This window comes from Bacillus rossius, chromosome 7, assembly GCF_032445375.1.
Source record: "Bacillus rossius redtenbacheri isolate Brsri chromosome 7, Brsri_v3, whole genome shotgun sequence".
Taxonomy (NCBI): domain Eukaryota; kingdom Metazoa; phylum Arthropoda; class Insecta; order Phasmatodea; family Bacillidae; genus Bacillus; species Bacillus rossius.
Genome location: NC_086335.1, coordinates 6,776,174 through 6,796,853, shown reverse-complemented (window position 1 = coordinate 6,796,853; position 20,680 = coordinate 6,776,174). Strand labels below are relative to the sequence as shown.

The 20,680-nt window shown below is 38.4% G+C and overlaps 1 protein-coding gene across 2 annotated transcripts in view; it reads left to right on the top strand.

Moving 5' to 3' along the window:
- The window catches only part of LOC134533658 (WD repeat-containing protein 47), a 255,441-nt gene that overhangs the window by 181,605 nt on the left and 53,156 nt on the right, over positions 1 to 20,680 (top strand). For both annotated transcript variants that reach the window (XM_063371198.1, XM_063371197.1), the window contains one exon: positions 18,724 to 18,926. In XM_063371198.1, coding sequence (XP_063227268.1) covers positions 18,724 to 18,926 — 203 coding nt within the window. The remainder of the gene's footprint in view (positions 1 to 18,723; positions 18,927 to 20,680) is intronic.

Below are 20,680 nucleotides of genomic sequence, written 5' to 3'. Positions count from 1 at the left end.
TAAGATGTATGGTACTGGGCATGTCTTGTCTGTAGCTATATCAACACTAAAGGACCCCTGAACTGCAGATGAGAGGTACAAAAATAATTGACTTTGGACCTAGCCCGGTATCGTATAAATTATTTTAGAAATGTGTTGTCGACATTTGGAGTCAGTTGTAGGTTATGTGTAGCTGTACATAATAAAATTTAAATTTGGGTAGTTAAAATTATGTTTGGTTTTTGAAAGTTCCATTGTTCAGAGACTCTTAATCCTTCTAGTAAGTCTAAATGAACTGTGTATGTAGGATGTGCGATTAGTTGTTTCAATATATATTTTAAACTTTTATTCTTTGAAATTCCTAATTTTTTTTAGTAATAACAATGGATGATGTATTGACTTGCGTATTATACAAGCGGACGCTGATATTTAAGCGAGTCTTAGACAGCTTGTCGCTCAGTTTATTACTGGCGATGACGATGGCGTAAGGAACACCTAGTTTGATTCTTCTGGTGCATAAGACGCGTAATTACCTGTTCTTGTGAACTCGATGACATCTTTACCCTCTGAAACGACGAACTTGATGGATGTTGTACCATCGACTACGGGAACCCTGACGTCAGCGACGTCGAAGAAGGTGCAGATCCCGTCGGCAACGACGACGTCATCACAAGAGGAGACTTCAACAGTCGCGATACCGTCAGCAGAAGAGACTTTAATGCCGGTGGTGCTGGCTACACAGGAAAACTCTACGAACTTCGTTTCGTCCTCGATGAAAACTTCAATGACTGGTGATTCAACAACGACTAACGAACATCGGTGCTGTTACCGTGACAAAAGTTTTAAATACCGTCAACATGCAAGAAGACATGAAATCATGTCTGTAGAAGAAACGCTAATCGTGTGACCTTTCCGTGTGACCCGTGTGGTGTACATTTCACAAACAAAAGTAATTTGATTAGGCATTGTAAAAGCAAAGTTCATTTGCAAGTTGTACAGCGGGGAAGCGATGGTAATTGCGATGAATATCTGTATCAGTGCCGCTACTGTGGTAAACGTTTTGAACGACTACGAAGTACACGTATCCATGAAAAGCATGGCTGCAGAAGAAATCTTGACCGTGTCAAATTTCTGTGTGAGAAGTGCGGTGTACAGGTTACACAAAAATTTTACTTGAAAAAACATTATAAATTTTGTAAAGGTGGGTTTCTAGCATCATCTCTGGTCCTCTAAGGTGTTACACTCCTGATCTGATGTATCGTGATCTGTATGAATTAGTTGTATTTTGTCACTCTTAAAACGAAATATAATAATTTATTTTAATAAAAATGAATGTCGCGTGGACTGAAAAATGTATACGATATATATACCGTGTCAGATTTCTTTGTGTATAAATGTACAATTTTAAATATATTATAGAATTAAAGAACTTTTTATATATTTTTCCTAACCTATGTCGTTTATCTTAATGTAATAAACTATATGTGACACGTAATTTTGCTCGAATTTGTAATGCGCGTTTTGTCTTGTTTGTGTGTATTAATTTTTACCAATAATGCTCAAGACAGTTTTTTTTTTTTTGCTAAAATTATTTCAGTCTGAGTATGCCATCTGCATTCTTAAGATTTTTATGGGAGATGTTTTGGTAAAGTGCAGGTACAGGTAATGCCGTAACATTAGAGCAAATCTGATAGGAACTTCATTTATTATTTCTGAGAAATAATTTATTACTCCCCGAAATAAAACTAACAGCCTTGTGGAAAATTTATGGTCTTAAATCGTAATGTCATATATTGATGTACACTACGGAGGTGATATTAAAAGATTGAATAATGTTAATCAATTGCGTACACTTCGGAGTAAGCTGGTGCACTGGCTGGGCTGTAACAGTAAGATTCTGGATACTTGGTAAGCGATTATTCGTCCGAATTACTCACACATTCGTACTGATTACTAACATGAATTTTTACAACATGGAAATAATGTATACTGGCCGGGGTCATGATTTAAAATATTTTGCCGCTTATAATTATCAGAGTATCGAATTTTACAGTATGGTATGTGGAGTTCGACTCCTCTCGTATATGTGCTACAAATTTATTTTTGTTGGTAGAAAGTTATACATTCGTAGGCTGATTTTCTGCTCTGGATCCGTGTTTAGCACTTTTAAACTGATTCCAGCGAGTACTTTACATGAGTTTTATTACGATTTCACTGGAGTTTTACGTGTAATGTGTTGGAACGTTAGCGAGGTGATGTATGCATGTCTCGAGCAAACATCTGACTGTCGACGCAATCAACAAGCTTGTCACTCCCACGCGAGTTTTCATTGATCATATGCAGGTGCCTGTCTCCATGTCTCATTCGACAACTTCTGTCTCTAGCCTCGAGAATTTTTAAAAATATTTGAGGTTAACGAGCTTGAATTTGGGTACTTTTGCTTAGTCGTACGTGAATAATTTTAAAAACGTATGTATAGGAAGATATTTTTCTACATGAGGTAAGAAAAATACATAGATGCTACAATGTCTGAGATAGGTATCGAACACATGTTCCTTACCCTATGAGTGACTAGCACTTGTCGTTTGACCTATCTCCTCTACCCTCGTTTACTTTGTAATATAGATGGGACATGGTTGTTTTCAGAGATGATGGTTAAAATGTCTTGGGAAAAGAGTTCTTTGTAGAAATTACTATGAGTGGTAATTATTTTAGTCGAAGTGATAATTTAATAAAACATGTAAAAATAACGTGAAGGTTTTTTATGTATAAACAAATCATTGATAGTATGGATTTGTATGTAGAAATGGTGGTATACCACATCTCTTGAAAAACACTGCATGGTATATAATGAAAGACTCTTGGGCTCAAGAAACTAAAATATAGGTGGAAAGGATGATGCGGTTCCTAAGATTAAATTAAAGGAACTTTGTTGATTTTTTTTTCTATATACGAAGATTATTTAATTGAGTTTGGGATGATGGGTTGAAGGATTAAATAATAAAACTGGACACATAGGCTTTTAAAGAAAATGAGAATGGAGATAACCATGTCTAGAAAACAATAGAGAATATGGTAAAGCTCACAAGATCATAGATTGTGGTACATCTCTGACAACAGAAATGTGGAAACGTTATCATAAAATGAGTGATATTGATGCAGCTCCTGGTATTATAACAGGTAGCTACGGTGATGATGTCTTTACGTCTGTGATAGTGACACGGACGCGAAATTTTTAAGACTAATAATAACATTTATGTAAAGAAGATGGAAGCCGTAGCACGCGAGACCAAATTGATCATCGAGAGTCAATCTAAATGATTGGATAATAGGCTAAAACTTCTACTTGGTTCGCAAAATGTTGAAAATTTATACATCCTCAAAGAAACATGAACTACGAAATGCAGCGTTTATAGAATAAAACCTTCTTTTTTTTATCAGATGTATATTATTGGAAATAAATATACAATATAATATTAGTTTTATTAAATATCATTCTTACATATGTACTTTCAGGGTTTTTGTGCCTACAGTGTCCATAAAGTATATAATATATTTACGTATCTGGTTCTTCAATTTAACAAGTACTTACATTTTACATTTTTAAATTCGAATTTGTTAAAAAACAATGGCTGAAATGATGTGTGTTATAAACTATTAGTCCTTCTATAACTGGTGTGATTTATAAGACTGTGAAATTTTGAGGATAGTATGACCAATAGGATGTTAATATGATGTGACATTGGCTTGATACTTCGCTTGAATGGAATTTAAATGTTAACTTTGTGATGAAAGCTGCTAGTGCGTGCATTGCGTGTTCATTTCATTTGATGAATTTTTTTCCAAATGCGTTACCTTATTTTGGTGTGCTTCTTTTTTAAATGGTGTTTTGACTCGAGTATTATAGTAATTGGTTCTTGATTTGACTAGAGTATTATTCCAACCGGTGCGTGTATATAAGCGAGTCCTGGACAGCAGGTCGCTCAGTTTGTTACTGACGTCGACGGTGTAAGGATCACCTAGTTTGATTCTACTGGTGCATACGTCGTGTAATTGCCTGTTCTTGTGAACTCGATGGCATCTTTACCGTCTGAAACGACGAACTTGATGGATGTTGTACCATCATCTACGGGAACCCTGACGTCAGCGACGTCGAAGAAGGTGCAGATCCCGTCGGCAACGATGACGTCATCACAAGAGGAGACTTCAACAGTCGCGATACCGTCAGCAGAAGAGACTTTAATGCCGGTGGTGCTGGCTACACAGGAAAACTCGACGAACTTCGTTTCGTCCTCGATGGAAACTTCAAAGACTGCTGATTCAACAACGACTAACGAACATCGGTGCTGTTACTGTGACAAGATTTTCACAAACTGCAGCAATACTCGACGGCATGAGAAGAGAGAATGTGTCAAGAACCTTTATCGTAAAATGTTTGTTTGTGAGAAATGTCACAAGCAATTTGCAAGACAAGATAATATGAAAACGCACATGAAGACATGCAATGTCCTGCAGTGCGGCAGAAAGTAAAGGTTTCGGTGCAACAACGATGCATTGATGTTCATAAGAGTATGCCTGGAGATGGCACAACTGCGGCAATGTTAGTTTCTGGATCGGGTCTGAAAGGCTCGTCTTCATCACCCCGGTATCCTTGCAGCTACTGTGATACGTCGTTCGCATTTTCTCATGATGCACGTAGACATGAACGGAGTAAATGCAAGAAGAATCCTTCTCGTATAAAATTTCGCTGTGATGGGTGTCATGAATGGTTTACATGTATTGATAGTTTGCAACGACATGTGAAAAAATGCAAAGGTAAAGTCCGTGTGTCTACTGAAGAACTACCTGTAGAAATTTCGACTCCTCGCTTTAGATTGGAGACTCGTAAGAGAACAGGCAAGAAAACCGATGTGCAGCAACCGATTGGTATGGCTTCTGAACATGAAAATAAACCTAAGACTGTGTTCGGCACATTACAAGTGAATGATAATGGATTCTACTTGGCGCAGTCTGCATTTCGTGGAACATTGAAAGATTATTATTATCTATATACGTCAGGTGAGTCGAAAGACATTTGTAATTTTCTTGATTATATCAGAGAGGACATAATCAATCAGCTTACTGATGATGTAGCAACAAACGGTCCATTAAAATATAACTTGTGGTTGGACTGTGTATATGGAAAGCCGTATCCATTCGAAGACGAAGTGAGGAAGTGTGCATTCAAGACATCGGCTGCAGTAATTTACAATTCTGCCGATGTGAAGCAAACTGTTAAAAACGGTATCCAGAAACTCTGTCAAGAAGAGGAGGACTATGTCTGTAAAGGTTCTGGCTGGACTCTTTCTAGTGTAAGCAGATTGGAGCTAAGAATTAGTCATTTCACGCCTATGCGGACCTAAATGATAGATTATAAATTTGCTGGCTTTCGCAAGTGATCCTGTAGTAAAGTAAAAAGTATGTAATAAAGTTTATTTTGTGAAAGAACTTGTGTTGTTTTATTTCTCGGACCTGCCACTATTATATTATGTTTATTTTTTTTTCATCTTTATTCCGAATCGTACCAAGGACCTAAGTCGATCTAATTAATCATTTTTATTGGTTGCAAATTTATTTAATGAATTATGAACTTTTTCCGAATTAATAAGTCAATTACGAATTTTCCAAGATGGTGGACATGATGTCTGATAGGATGATGGTAGTAGAGGGTTTAAAGTCTCTTTAAGAATTTTGAACATGATTGATTTAAATTATTATTTTTTACATAAAATAAAAATATATTGCATCGATCGAGTATCGAACCAAGGACAGGAACTGACCGGGTCAATCAGTATATTGATTGTAAATTTATTTAATGAATTTTGGAATTTTCCCGAATTTCTAGCATTAAAATTACGGATTTTCAAGATGGTGGTCGTAATGAAAAGTGCAACGGTATTTCTAACGATTTTTATTATTTAATTCGATTGGTTAATTTTTTTAATGATTTTTAAATTTTTTCTTGTTTTTCTAGCTAAATAATTACGGATTTTCAAGATGGCGGTCATGACGTCATACTAGGTGAAAATATATATACTTTGACATAAGTGGTGGGGGTCAGTATGCCAGCAGCCACTGTGAGGGTTGGATCGGTCGCAATTTTTTTTTGCCCTCACCGGGTTCGAACCGAGGACTCCGAGCTCCGTGTCGTAAATGTAATTTTTTTAAATATTTTTTATTAAATTTTTATTATTTGAATTTTTTTTATAAATTTTAATTTTTTTTTAAATTAAAATCGGATAATAAATAAAAAGTTAAAGAAGGCGACCGTAACGGAAATTTCAACGGTGACGTCATAATTCAAAATGGCTGCCATGGCATCCTAATTTTCAAGGTCATGACCTTGGCTGCTTAAAGCGGCTAGCTCTAAGGATGCTTAAGCCACTTTCAGGAATTTGGGTTCTTTCTAAGGCAAAACGGCTTTTGAGGATTTTCGAAATCCTAATTTTTGAATCGTGGAATTTTTTGAGATTTTTTGGCAGAATTTTTTTCCACATAAATGGAAATTTTGTCGATTTTTGAGGAATTTTAGGTAAATTTTGCCCAATTTTGGACATTTTTGACACATTTTGAAGGTCAAATGTCAAGGTTAAGGTGAAAGGTCAAGGTCACAACCATCCAAGATGGCCGCCGTGACGTCACAATCCAAGATGGCGGTCGACAATCTTCAATCCACACCCAGGACCCAGGCTCAGGACCGGCTATCCTATACTACTCTTCAGGATAGACTGCACATACCCCTGTACACTCGGGCAAATAACGCAAGTTCATTGGCTGCCGACTTGTAAGTCGTCTCAGCTGGTTTGTCTGTGTTTCGATCCTTCTTTGGTTGAGGGTTTATAACTGGTTGAGATTCGTCCAGCCAATATCAAAATTATCTAAGAGGTATATGTGTTTGAATTCTAGCCTATCACCGAATGAATCCGCGAATTTTGCAGGTCTCTAGTCATTGGGTACAAAAAGGAAAAATGGAGGCTTTTTTATAGACTCATCAAAAATAATTTTAAATAATTTCTTTTACACAATGGAAAAACTTGTTTGTGCTTCACTGCATGTTGCACATTCAGTCCATAAGAAGGAAACTTACGAAAATCTTGACATGATTTCAGAGAATATTAACTATCCAGCTCACGATTGGATTTTATGTGGAGATTTGAATGTTGTTTGCATGATCCTTGGTCAACAAAGGGGATTTACAAAGTTTCCATGTTTTATATGTTCGCGGGACAGCAGAGCAAGGGATTGACATTGGTCCACAAAACACCTGGCGAGAATAACATTTTGCATAAACCTTTAGTTGATCCAAAAAATGATTATTTTGACACACCTACACATAAAGTTAGGCTTGATTAAAAAATTTGTAAAAGCCTTTCCTAAAGATGGTGAATATTTTTTTATATATGTGTGAAATATTTCCCCGTTTATCAGCAAGCAAACTGAAAGAAGGGGTTTACGTTGGGCCTGATAACCGTTAATTGATGTTCGATTCAAACTTTGAAAAAAGGGTGACTACAAAGGAAAAGGAGGCTTAGATGTCATTTAAGCAAGTTGTGACTAAGTTTTTGGCAATGTAAAAGACCCAAACCATGAGCTTATTGTAGCTGATATGACAGACAAGTTCAAAAATCTGGGATGTTTGAACCTTAAGTTCACTTCTTACACAACCATCTGACCTTTTTCCTGGAAATTTGGACTATGTGCGTGAAGAGCAGGGGGAACGGTACCATCAGGAGACAGAGGTGATGGAGAAATGGTATGTACCAGGGACGGTGGAATACCAGTATGTTGGGCTATCATTGTTGGTCACTTAATCGAGAACAACAAAATGCATCGCACCGGATATAAAGCTTTATAAGAAGCTTTACAGACAAAAGGCACAGGAAATACGTAAAATACTTGTATTGAAGTGGTTAAATTCTAGCCTAATTTAAATAAAAGTATCGTTTAAGTTACGTGTTTTTATTTTTTATGAATCCAATTTTTCCCATTTTAAATTAAAACCCATGTCATGTTCTGTGGGTACTGTGGGTGATACAAAAACTGATACCATATACGTTTTCAACGCCCAAAAATGCATAATATGTAGATGTATTTTTTTTAAAACTTTTTACAAATATTGCTTTGTTGGCATGTGTGATTATCCCCGCATTTAATTAAGCTTTATAAATGAATTTGCGTACAAATTTCAACAGACGAAAACTTCTAGCCACCAATTTTATATTTTGCGAAAATAAACCTCTAAAGCGTGAAAAAGGGGCAATTATGTATTTATGACTAATAATGATACCTCCAAATTTAATAATGCATAGTAAATTATATTGGGTGCCATAAATAAACATAAGTAACCTAACTACAATTGATATATTTTGTGAGATTTTCATTACGCAAATCAGCTATATAACTTCTAACGCGGATATATATGTACACACCCACTTTTTAGTACCTACTGTGACCATGCATATGAGACTTCATTATAGCAATTTTTTTGTTTTGTTTTAAGTGTCGGTCTTTTACTCCTCATTGATCTTCGTGTAATCTTAAGTCATTATACTGTGGGAATCTGCGTTATTAGAAGTTTTATCTCTAATTTATAATTAATTTTGTTTGACAGTTGTAAATGGAGGTAAGCGCCTATTTAAAATATTTATTTTATTTATGATAAGTGAAATGAATGCTCCAGCGGTCAGGAGAGTCGCTAGTCGCTCTGCCGGCTACTGGTGTGTTGTAGTGTGCTGCTCGGTGTGAAGGCAGCTGGACTGTGCCGCGCCAATCTGGCCTTGACGGCTGTGTGTGTGTGAGTGTGGACTGGCCGCATTGAGGTCGGCTCCTCCTCCTCCTCCTCCTCCTCCTCCCCCCCCCTCCTCCTCCTCCTACTACTACCACCACCACTACCACCACTACCCCTCCTGCTCTGCACAGCATCGTGCATATCGCGCCACATCGCGCACCGCGCCGGCGCTGCCCGGATTAGAAAGTGACGGCTACATGCTGGGACGCCCTCACTAGGCAGGCCACTGCGCTCCTGGCTGCGACGCCCCTGCTAGGCAGGGACGCGCAGGTGTGAGCGTGTTGAGTTTTACAAGATTTACTTTGAATATAATTTTACTTAAATAAATTGTATTGAAAATTTAAAAAACATTGATTGTTGTTATTTCACGAATTATGATTTCTAGGCCTCAGTTCACGCTACTGCATGTTCAATGTCTGCATTACATGTCCATTGCATGTCTTGTGTGCACTGTGTGTTCATTCCGTTTTCTGTGTGAACTGTGTGTTCTTTTCTTTTGTTGAATGTGTGTCGTTTCGATAAATGTGCGTAGTCAAATCTGTAGTAGCTCTATAGTAGCTCTGAATTTTACTAGTCCAAAACTGCTTTGCCAAAATTGCTTTGATAAAACATTTTTCAAGGATTTTTGGTCCTCATATAAGCGTAAAAACATTGTCTGTTGGTCTAAATGCTTGTAATTTTTATCGATACTTTAGGTCTGACAGTTCGAAGACTTTGTATTTACTAGCTGATATATGTTATATCAGCTATCGATGAAGATGGTCATGAGGTTTGGAAAGGTCTGGTCTGTATGACTGACATTGTTCATGACCTGGTCTCGTGATCCGTAGACATTTGGCCTATGCGTATAGCATTCTACATGAACTAAACGGAATGTATTTTAAGTATAGAAAATATTAGACTTCCATGATAGGCATAGCGGCAATGTATTTAATTCGTTGGACAGGTATTTCGTCTAGTGATGATTTTCTTAGAGTGAATGATTAATAAACTCCTCGAAAGGTATTGGGAAACAGAATACAAAATTTATTTTAAGCTTTAGTTATCCTTATCACTGTCTGTGAATCAAACTAAGGAGGAAAATTCATCGCGCCAAATATTATTTTAATAATTGAATTTTTGATGATTTTTTTTAATTTTTCCTGAATTTCTAGCTACATAATTACTGATTTCTAATATGTTGGACATAAAGACTTACTGAAGGCTGGTTTATGTGGAACTTAGGTAACTTTTAGGATTTTGTACGTGATTTATTAAATAAGTATTTTACATACAATTATAATATTTGCATCGGTCAAGGATCAAACCAAAGAACAGGAAATAATCGAATCAATCAGTATATTATGTAATTGCAAATTTTTTAATGAATTTTGGATTTTTTCCCGAATTACTAGGTCAATAAATACTAATTGCCAAGATGGTGTCCGAATTTCAGTATGGCGAGTGCCCAGGCGCGTAGGAAGCAAATATTTAATGGTGGGGGGGGGGGGGGCAAAGGAGAGTATCATTATAAGTGGTGGATTTAACAAAGGGGGTGTCCGGGGGATCTCCCCCGGTAGAAAAAAATTATATCCTAAGGAGCAAAATGGTGCTATTTAAGAATCTTTCGTACATAAAAATAGAATGTACTACTAGCAGAAATTTTAACTAATTTTTATAACAAATTTACTTAAGGGCCGGCATCACAAAACAATGTTCACTTTTCAGTTTTCGCCTCGTAGAATTCATTTTAAAGGCAATTTGTTGAATTTTCCCACTGCACAGAGTACATAAATCACAAGCACCTTCAAATTTAGTCCCCAGATATCATCAAGTTATCTAGAGCTGTAGAAAAGGCAAATATGTATTTATAATTAAAAATATGTTTGACTAATTGCGTCATAACTACATGACGGTGGTTGAAGATTAATATTTGTAGTGTGAGATAATATATTTTGCCAACTATCTATAGCTATAGTTACATTTTCTTAATATGTGCTAACAAACAACTGCAATAATCAAAACAAGTTATAATCAAATATTTAAGTGAGGCTGAGTCTTGAGTAAACAATTTAACAAAGACTTCATTATCCCACTCATTGCCCACTCTTAAGTAAATTCATTTGAATATCAGGACAGGAGAACTCTTAATGTTACACACCTTTGATTAAATATTCTTAGATGATGCCAATATTCAGAATGTATTGATACAAGCATATGGTGTACCTAGTGTCCACTGAATATTAATTTAAAACGTGACAGAAAAACTGCTTTACCATTAATAAATCTGAAAATCTAAATATCTTATGATAAGTTATATGACAAAATAACACATTCAAATTGATAAAGTCAAATCACAATATAACAAAACTCGGAATAGTGAGCCGTTCGACATATTACTATCATAGCCTTTTTATGTTCCTCATAACTTAATTTACAATACATTAAAACATTCTCAAAATTCTCAGAATTATTTGTACGAACAATCCGTATTTTTTCATTGACAACTACACAGCTACTATAAATGGCATCACAAGGTTTGATGTAAAGGAAATAATTATTACAGCACCCAGACTTCATGTTTTGATGAGTAGCAACAGAAAAATTAAACTTTACCAAAAACGCTCTTTCTCTCGTCCTTGCGGCAGACAAATTCTTTCATAACCGACTTGATGTCTATTGATGCAGTTTTATCACTATGGATATGAAGCAAAGTCAAATGAGTGAGACGTCTTTGGGACATTGAAGATCGCAAGTATGTCTTCAAACGACGAAGTGCACTAAATGAACGCTCTGCAGATGCGGCTGGAGCAGGCACAGTCATGATGAGTATCATGAGTCGAGTTACTTGATCGAGCAAAGCACGGGTCGTATCACTCTCTTTACCCAACTTTTCAGCGAATGCTGCACAAGTGTCGGGGACATTTCCAGGAAGATTCTTCAATAGCTGCAACTGTGTGTAAGGAGACTGTCTAAATTGAAATCTTCGGCAAAGAATAAAGTAACGCACAGACAAGAAAATCCCACAAAACCACTTAGCATTGAAATGAAGACAATGCCTCTTGTTCATCTGATGCAATGGCCGGGCAAAACCATCACTTTGCCCGGCCATGAAATGTTATGGCCGGGCAGTCGCCTGGGTCACCCCCCCCCCCCCGGTTCCTACGCGCCTGCGAGTGCCTCAGTAATGAATGAATATTGCAATATAGCGGACAAAAATAAAATTAACATGATGGTAGCGCACTCTAGCAGACGAAAAAGAGATGGTGGACTCCAGCAGACGAAAACTATATGGCGATATGACGTCATAAAGGATGACATATTAATATATACCTTGGCATTAGTGGTGGGAGGTCAGTCTGCCGGCAGCTTCCGTGGAGGAAGGATTTATCGTCATTTTGTTTTTATTTTTGACCTCACCGGGGTTTTAACCAAGGACATAAGTGCGTTTGTAATTAATTTTTTAATAAATTTTTAATAATTAAATCTTTTCCCAAATTTCTAGCACAAAATTTACGGATTTTCAAATGGTGGGCGTGATGAAAATTGCAACGATCTAGAATCCAAGATGGTGTCCATAACGAAACGTGTCACGATTATGTCATACACGTCCAAGATGGCAGGCGTAACGAAATGTGCAACATTTCTAGAATATAAGATGGCGACCGTAACGATATGTGCAACAGTGTTTTTTAATTATTTTTATTAAAATTTTATTAATTATTTTTTATTTTAATATTATTCTCGATTTTCTAGCATAAAAATGACGGAAATTTAAGATGGCGGCCGTAACAATAATTTCAACGGTGACAAAATGATTCAAAATGGTGGAAAGTTCGAGAAAACAAAATGGCGGAATTTGAAATGGCGGACCCAAAATGACCGCTGGGGTCAAGGTCACGGAAATCCATAATGGCCGCCGTGACGTCACAATCCTGAGGACCGCTCGCTCAGCGGGTGGCCGGCAGGCAGCGACACCCAGTCACGTGGCCTCGCAGCACTCGCTATGCTTACGGGCATGGACTCGCCGATGCTACCACTGACGTCACAGCAGAGTCCATGCCCACGACCCATCGCTCCGTGGTTGGAGGACTCGAACCGAATCTCTCTCTCTCCACCCCTCCCCCCCCCTCTCTCTCTCTCTGACGTCTCTGATACGTTTCATCGCTGCGTTGGGCTGGTCTTCGGCCGGGTTGATGCACCTCAGTTCCTGACCACACTAGTACTGATTGGCCGCCTTATAGGCTATACTGGGCTCCGTGTAACGGAATGACAGACAATATTCCATGTCAGCTGAGGAAATGCCAGGCTCAATGAACTCGTGTCTGTTGTATTGCTTCACACTTGCTCCTGCATCGTGTTCAGCTCAGCGAGTTACGACTTTTAAACATTCACAATTGTTTTAAAGTACAAAAATTATGTGTGTGTGCGTGTGTGTGTGCAATATAAGATCTTTCAAAATAAAAATATAAACTCGTATGTATAAGGTATATTTTTTCATATTTTTCTATAAAACATTTTACTATATTGAATGTATATGAGACAGTTCGCGCTGTTTTTTCTTGCTTTTTTATGATAATTTTAATGTGAAATTTTATTATTTATTTCTTATATTGTTTCTTGTTTATTATATATATTTATATAAATATATATGCTTTACTGTATTGGATTTATATTTGATGGTTCATGTTTTTTGTTTGTTTTATATTTTATTGAAATTATAGTGTAATTTTATATTTTGTGTTTGTTTGTGTTTCGTTTTATACTGTGTTTGACTTTTATCATACCCCATAAATGGTTCAAACAATACGTAAAGTAAATAAATAAACTGTTATACCATTTGTTTTTTATGCTTTTTGCAAAATATAATCGTTAAAATATTTTCATGTTTTGAAAGTAGTAGAAAACAGTGCAGTAAATTTTCAAGTTTATTAATTCATATATAAAAGAATAATGAAAAAAAAGTGTAGTTCTAACTTGTTAACATTTTCTACCAGAAATTAAATCGGGCATTTTGATTATTTAGCTAGGTTATCTCTTAGTTACAAATCTTAAATTTCTGACAGTAAATTTAATAACTAACCTGGTTATTTTATCTCGCAGCCATATTAGCTGTGGTGAATTTTTTTTTTTTGGTGCTTTCACAGAGATTCTAATCCAAATAAACTAGTCACATGTATGTCAAATATAAAGGTAGTGACTAGTAAAAGATAGGCATTTGATACTACCCTTTTGATCCAGGTTAGCGTAAAGAACGTAAGAATTGCCTACTTTTCCACAGTGCATTTGTGATCTCCGTGTATTTCCTCTCTCCCCCTCCATGTCCTTCTTACCTTTCTCTTGCCCTTCCCTCTTTTTTTTCTATGATTGGTACATTCGCTTTGGCAGTACACTTCACAACGCCCTTCGTTCCTTTTTCTTGCTCGTCCCTCCTTTTTCTGTGATTGTTACATTCGCTCTGGCAGTGCCGTAAATCTTTCAATTTGTTTGAGTCATTCGGATCGTTCTCATTCTGGTTTTTAAATTAGTACAGTACCAATGAATGCTGGTATGTAGAAGTGTGGAGCCGGGAGCCGATGTCCGCCATCTTGGATTATGACGTCTCGGCGGCCATCTCGGATGACCTTGACCTTTGACCTTTACCTTCAAAATTCGCCAAACATTGCCATAAATAACTCGATCAAATATCTAACCAAGACCTGGAATCGATCGAATCATTTGGTATATTAATTGCAAGTTTTTTAAAATGAATTTTGGAATTTTTCCCGAATTTATTGCTAAATAATTACAAATTTCCATGATGCCGCCCAAATTTCAAGATGGTGGGTGCCCTAGTAATAAATGATTACTGCACTCTATAGCGGGTAAAAATTAAACTCATGGCAATGCACTCTAGCAGATGAAAACAATATGTTAGATCCAAGATGGCGGCATCCAGAAAACGAAATCAAGATGGCGGGCGTGACGTAATACTAGCTGACGCAATATATACATTGGCATTAGTGGTGGGGGGTCAGTCTGTCGGTGATCTCCGAGGAGGAAGGATTCATCGCCATTTTGTTTTTGCTCTAAATGGGTTCGATCCGAAGTCTCCATTATCTAAGTGTTTTTTTAAATAAATATTTATTGTACTTAAATAATTTTTATAAGTTTTAAATTTTTTTCCAATTTTTAAAATAATAATTGCGGGAGTTTAAGATTGCGGGTGATTTTAAAAATGGCTGAATGTTTTTTTATTAAAATTAAACTAATTAATTTTTTTATTAATTAAAACAATCCGATTGTTTTAGCATTAAAAATACGGGTTTTTACGATGGCGACCGTAGCTTAAAGTGCAACGGTGTGATGTCCATAATTCAGAATGTGGGCTATGACATCCTAATGGTAGAGGTCATGACCTCGGTCGGTTAGTGCGGCTTGCTAATGGGGAATTTTTAGCTGCTTTATGGAATTTTCAAGCCATTAACATTTTTGAGGACTAAAATAGGAAATTTTCCCTCAAAATGGCAATTTTTCCCCCGGAAGTAAGGAAATTTTGCTTTATTATTTTTTGTGATATTTTTATCCATTGGTTTTACAATAAAAAACAGAATTATTAGCTGTTTTTGGCGGGTTTTGGGCTAATATTGAGGAATTGTAAGTCGTTTTTAGAAATTTTTGGCATATTTTGATGGTCAAAGTCATACAAGATGGCCACCGTGACGTCACAGTCCTAGTGGGAGGACATCGGCTCACGGCTCCACACTGCTACTCCTGCCGCCGGACATACCAATATATACTACTCAGATAGTATTATCTTCCTGTGCTGTGGTCTGAGGGTGTGAGGGGAGTCGTGTCAAAAGTCTGTTCTTAGTTTGTTTTGTTACATCGCTATGTTGTGGCCATAACTAGTCATGTTAGTTTACTTTTTTATTTTTGATTTATATAAATCGTTGTTTCGGCCAGCTATCACAAAATTTAGTTTGGTGTAACTGTCGGTTACAATCTCTCGTTGTAAGGTTTTTTCTTTGCCCTAATTAGCCATCACGCGTAACCCAGACAGGCACATAATGTTTTTTATAGGGTTTTCTTCCCTATTACGATCCTAGTCATGGATCTGGCATTTTTACCGTTACTTGCTCGCGTTACTGTTTTCAGTATCTGATACATTTTGCTCTCTGTGACATTAGAGAGTTATGCTAGCTGAAGTCAGTTTTCTTTGGCAGTTAAAACTTGTTCCATTGATAGCTATAATCCTTAACGTATTCCCAGTATTTAATTGTATGACTAATTCATGTATTTTTTGTTGAGGCCCTAAACTTAATGTCAACTTTGTTGCGAGGCGTATTGTAGCATTGCAATTTTAACGTTAAATTTAAATTCTTGTAGTCATGGTTATCATGTGTCAATATTTGCATGGGTAGCATAATGTTTATAATCTTTTTCCCTGATGTTTGTTTCGTTTTCCTTGCTTCTTCTATGTAACTTTCTTGTTTCTGCAGGCCACATGTACGTCTTATAGTCTCTTAGTTACACATTTTATAATTATTTTTTGTGAAAAAAAAATTAATATGTGTGAGTTTAGTTGTGCTATTATAACTGTATAGTAGAGTTCAACTGAATTAGTCAGGATTCACCAACACAATTTGTGAACAAGTTAAAGAAACTTAAGACATCTGTAAAAGTAACATGTTAAAGGAACCACAGACATTGCAATAATGTCCGTGCGATTACTTATGTGAAGATATTCTAAATGTAGATCATGTTTTTTGTGCTACAGCCGATTGGCGCATCAGTATGGTAGACAGGGAACCGTGGCTCACGAAGCCAGTTACAGCTCGACGCCGTAGTGGACAGCTGTGCCATGCTGTCACGGCGATACGTTTCGCTTGCTGCACCAAGAGACATGCCCCTGGCTCATGCAAACCGCTATTAGCTAGACAAGTGGCTAGCCGACGTAGCACCAGTGATAGCCCCGTGCAAATAGGAAGCTCTTTGCTAAACAGAGGCTTCCCCAGGGGCAGGATACATCTTGTCGCGAACCCAGTAATCACACAAGTGTTCTGCAGGAAGTGTTCATTTTGCACCGGCTGGTTCAAAGTACAAAAATTCCATAGGGGGAGTTGCCCATAACCCCCCTAGTTAGTCTTTGTTAACCCTGCTCTCTTATGCATACACCCTTTCTGTCCCAGGGCACCTATGGGCGTGGATATGGAATACACTGTATATGCAATCGAGAAAGGTGTTAGGGCTCCAGCTATGACTAGCAGCTGGGCTACCCATCCCAGCTTGGTCACCACCTAGGCCGCCCGCCTCACTCAGCTAACCAGACAGTTGACTGCGTCCATAGCTCTTAGACATTGTCAGAATTGCTAGCGCCTACCCCGTTCTCCCACATCTCACTGGGACCCCTCAATCACCCAGTGAACCCGTGGTCCGGTGGAGGCCTATCCAACCTCTGCTAGGTGTCCAGACTAGTAACCGGAGCTGTGTCGTCGCTCACCACGTCGACTCCGCATCGGGCTATAGAACCCTTGGAGCCTGCTCCAAGCTATCGGAGCACCACTACTAAGTACTAGTCCTACCCAATCAGAATCCAGGGCCTTGGAAACCTCAGCGGGACACCATTTAATCTTTCATGGATTCTTCCCGTACTACTACCAACTTGGCGTCGATTCGACAGACCATTCGCCAGCAGCTAGCCGACTGCCACTTTTTTGAGTTACTCCACTGGATGTCCTCGTCTCCTCGGACTACCCTCCGACCTGCCGTACCTGGGCCCGACAGATTTACAACCGATTAAGGCCCGGACGTGCTGAACTCATCCGGCGGCGATCGCAGGAAGCCCTTGCTAGAAATGACAAACCAATTTTGCCTATGCTGGAGGGCCTCAGGGTTGCCTCAGTACCTCCCCGGAAAACGGGACTAGGGGAACATATCACACCTAGTCGAGCAGTTTACAGCTCTTTTTTTTAAGGCCGGGGGACACCCGAGCACAGCGGCGCCTTTCTCGGTCCGTCCATTACCATAGGCCTAATGCATTCACTATGGGGCCCTTTGGGGCCGAGACACCGAGGCTCGGCATCGAACCCCCCTGGTTCAGCAAGCATTCAAAACTTCCACACGGTCAAAAATTTGTTCCGTCGCCTGCACACGGGCCGCGGCCGAGCATGTCTTAAGCTCGCCATGAATCAATTGCGTGCTTGCTAGATATACTTCTTTTTTTTTCCACCTTGAATGTGACAACACCACCATTTTATTGTCACTTTCTACTTCACTCCTGCCCTAATGGATAGCCCAGAACTGCCGATCCTTGCCCTCCGATAGACTGCAGTGACCCATACCTATGGAGCAGTTGTAGCTGATTGTTGGAGCTCGAAAATGTGTTGGTGATCCACCATCTGGTGACAGATGCCTTACCTTTGTGCCGTCTTCTCTCACTCCCCCACCTTTCCTCGTCTTTCCTAATTGAAGCATGTTTCCTGCTGCGCAGTGTGTTTATCCAATGCATAATACACATCTGACATACATTGTCTTTTTTATAACGAAAACTAAATGGGTAAAATGCAATGTAATGAATGTAAATAATACAGAAAATTAATAGAATTTTAAAATAATCATTTTTACAGACATTTTGAGTAGCCTATGTATTATGTGTATTTGAAAAACTAGTGGAGAGGTTCTTTTAAATTGGAAATGTTTGGCAGTATGTATAGCAACTGAGGGTGTTACTGTATGTTTATTGCAGCAGCTACAGAGGCGATTGTTGCTGTATTGACAGTGTGTACGTGTGGCAGTAGTATCGGAAGATCGGCTATAAAAACTGGGTTTATAGCCACTGATGCTGTATAGGCACCCAAATGTGAACCGAAGCAGCGAGCGGCAAGGGTATGCATGGGTCTTGTTGCAGCAGCTGGTGCACATGTAGATAACCAAAGGTGTGTGTGTGTGTGTTACAGCCTGGGGCGCGTGCAGCACACCCGCAGGTGAACGGCGGCACCAATGACAGCACCAGCAGGCCACGCTTCGTGGCCGTCACTAGCTTGGAAGACGTCCAGGCGGTGCGCTGTGCAGAGTTCCACCCGAATGGCTGCCTGTACGCTGTCGGCTCCAACTCCAAGACTCTGCGAGTCTGCGCCTACCCCAAACTCGCTGATCTCAGGTTAGTGGCCGCCTGTATGCCTGTTAGTAAGGAGGTGCTAGTGACGATTCTAGCATGGGCTGTGGGTGTGGAAGCGATATGCTAATTAGCCAAGTTATAAGGGCGATGAATAATTGGTTCAAGTTGGTATGAATCTTTGCTACCAGAGACCTCTAATTCCGCAGATTTGATACTTTTATTTAATATTTTTGCAATTCAGTGTGGGGTGTTGGATTCGAACTGTCGAATAGTGTTCATAATAAAAAGGTCAGCAGAGTTCACCTGCACTTTTAACCACTCGGCCACTCTTACATTACTAAAAATGGAGTTGTAATAAAATGAGAGGCGAAGAAGAAGGGACACAATGTGAATAGTGGGGCATTAAATAAACCAGGACGATGGGAGGGGTGGAATATGTAACACCGTCTGTTGGGGCTACCATCTTGGATGACATCAGTGTGTTTGGAAGGGGTGGAGGGTTGCGATGTTTTGTATCAAACGAATAGTGGTAATGAGAGGGTTGGATAGGAAATGTTTTCTGAATGACATCATAATAGTGATTGGAGGAGGTGATGGGGCGCGACATGTCGAGTGGGATATCAAAGTGAGGTGGTGAGAGGAGTGGAATATTGTCATTTACTAGGGGACCGCCATATTAGACAGCACCATGGATAGTTATTGCATCACGTAGTAGATTGTGCTATTGTCGCATCTACTATCTTAGACAATGTCAAGGTAAGATTTCTATATGCAGTCTTAACAGGTTGTAGCAGGCACACAATGTTTTCACATTGCAGCATAAGCTGTGGTTCTCTATCCATATAGTACCCAGTCTTGGCACTAGCAGAATAAGCATCAGTAGTATAATGCAAGGGTGTTTGCATTACTATTTGATTACAATCGAATTGAATTACAATCTGGGCTGTTTTACTCCCCAACAAGCGAAAATTAAAACTGTTCCCAAAAGGTACACAAATGGAGGAAATAATTTGTACTTTAGGAGTATAGATACATTAGGATAATTGCTGTGGATTACCATTGTTGTGAAACATCCTCCTTGGCCTTAGCAAAGCCTTTGGAGATGTTCCAGTCCGAAGAAGCCCTTGCTGGGAGCTCACCAAAAACCAAATAACTGCAAATGCCGACAAAAGTGTAACTTACTCCCTTGTCTTTGCATCTCAAACTCAAAAATATTATGTATTACCATAATAAAGATAAATGTCGGAATAATCAGGGCTGTATAACAAAACATTCGCGCACTAAACCATAACTTAATTGCATTAAAATTTGCCATTAATGTAAACATTGAGACATGTTTACATGTTCATGATTATTTTTGTCTCATAGTTATATGTTTACTTTGTCATTTAAATAAGAATAATTATATTTTTCTTTCATGTATTTAAGTATGAGTTGTGCTTAGTGCGACGACTCAGGCTTATTCCATAGCATATCAGTTGATATTCATGTTTGGGATTTATTTTATGCTTCTTTTCTGAATATCTATTTGAGATATTATTCCGTTTCTTACTGATTTCGCTTTGCTGCACTAGTTAGCTATGGTGTTCGAGTATTAACTCTATCGCCAAGTAGGAAGCGAGGTTGCTTAGTCTTTCTTCCTAGCCTAGATGTTCGCTGGCCGGTGATTTTGAAAAAACAATGACTTAAGCGTTGGGCTTCGGATTGAGAAGACGTTCTCTGTGCGTGAGGCGGTCCCTCGTCCAGGGATCCCGCGCAGAGAACGAGAAAATAAGTGTAGTTTTGCCAGTAATAAG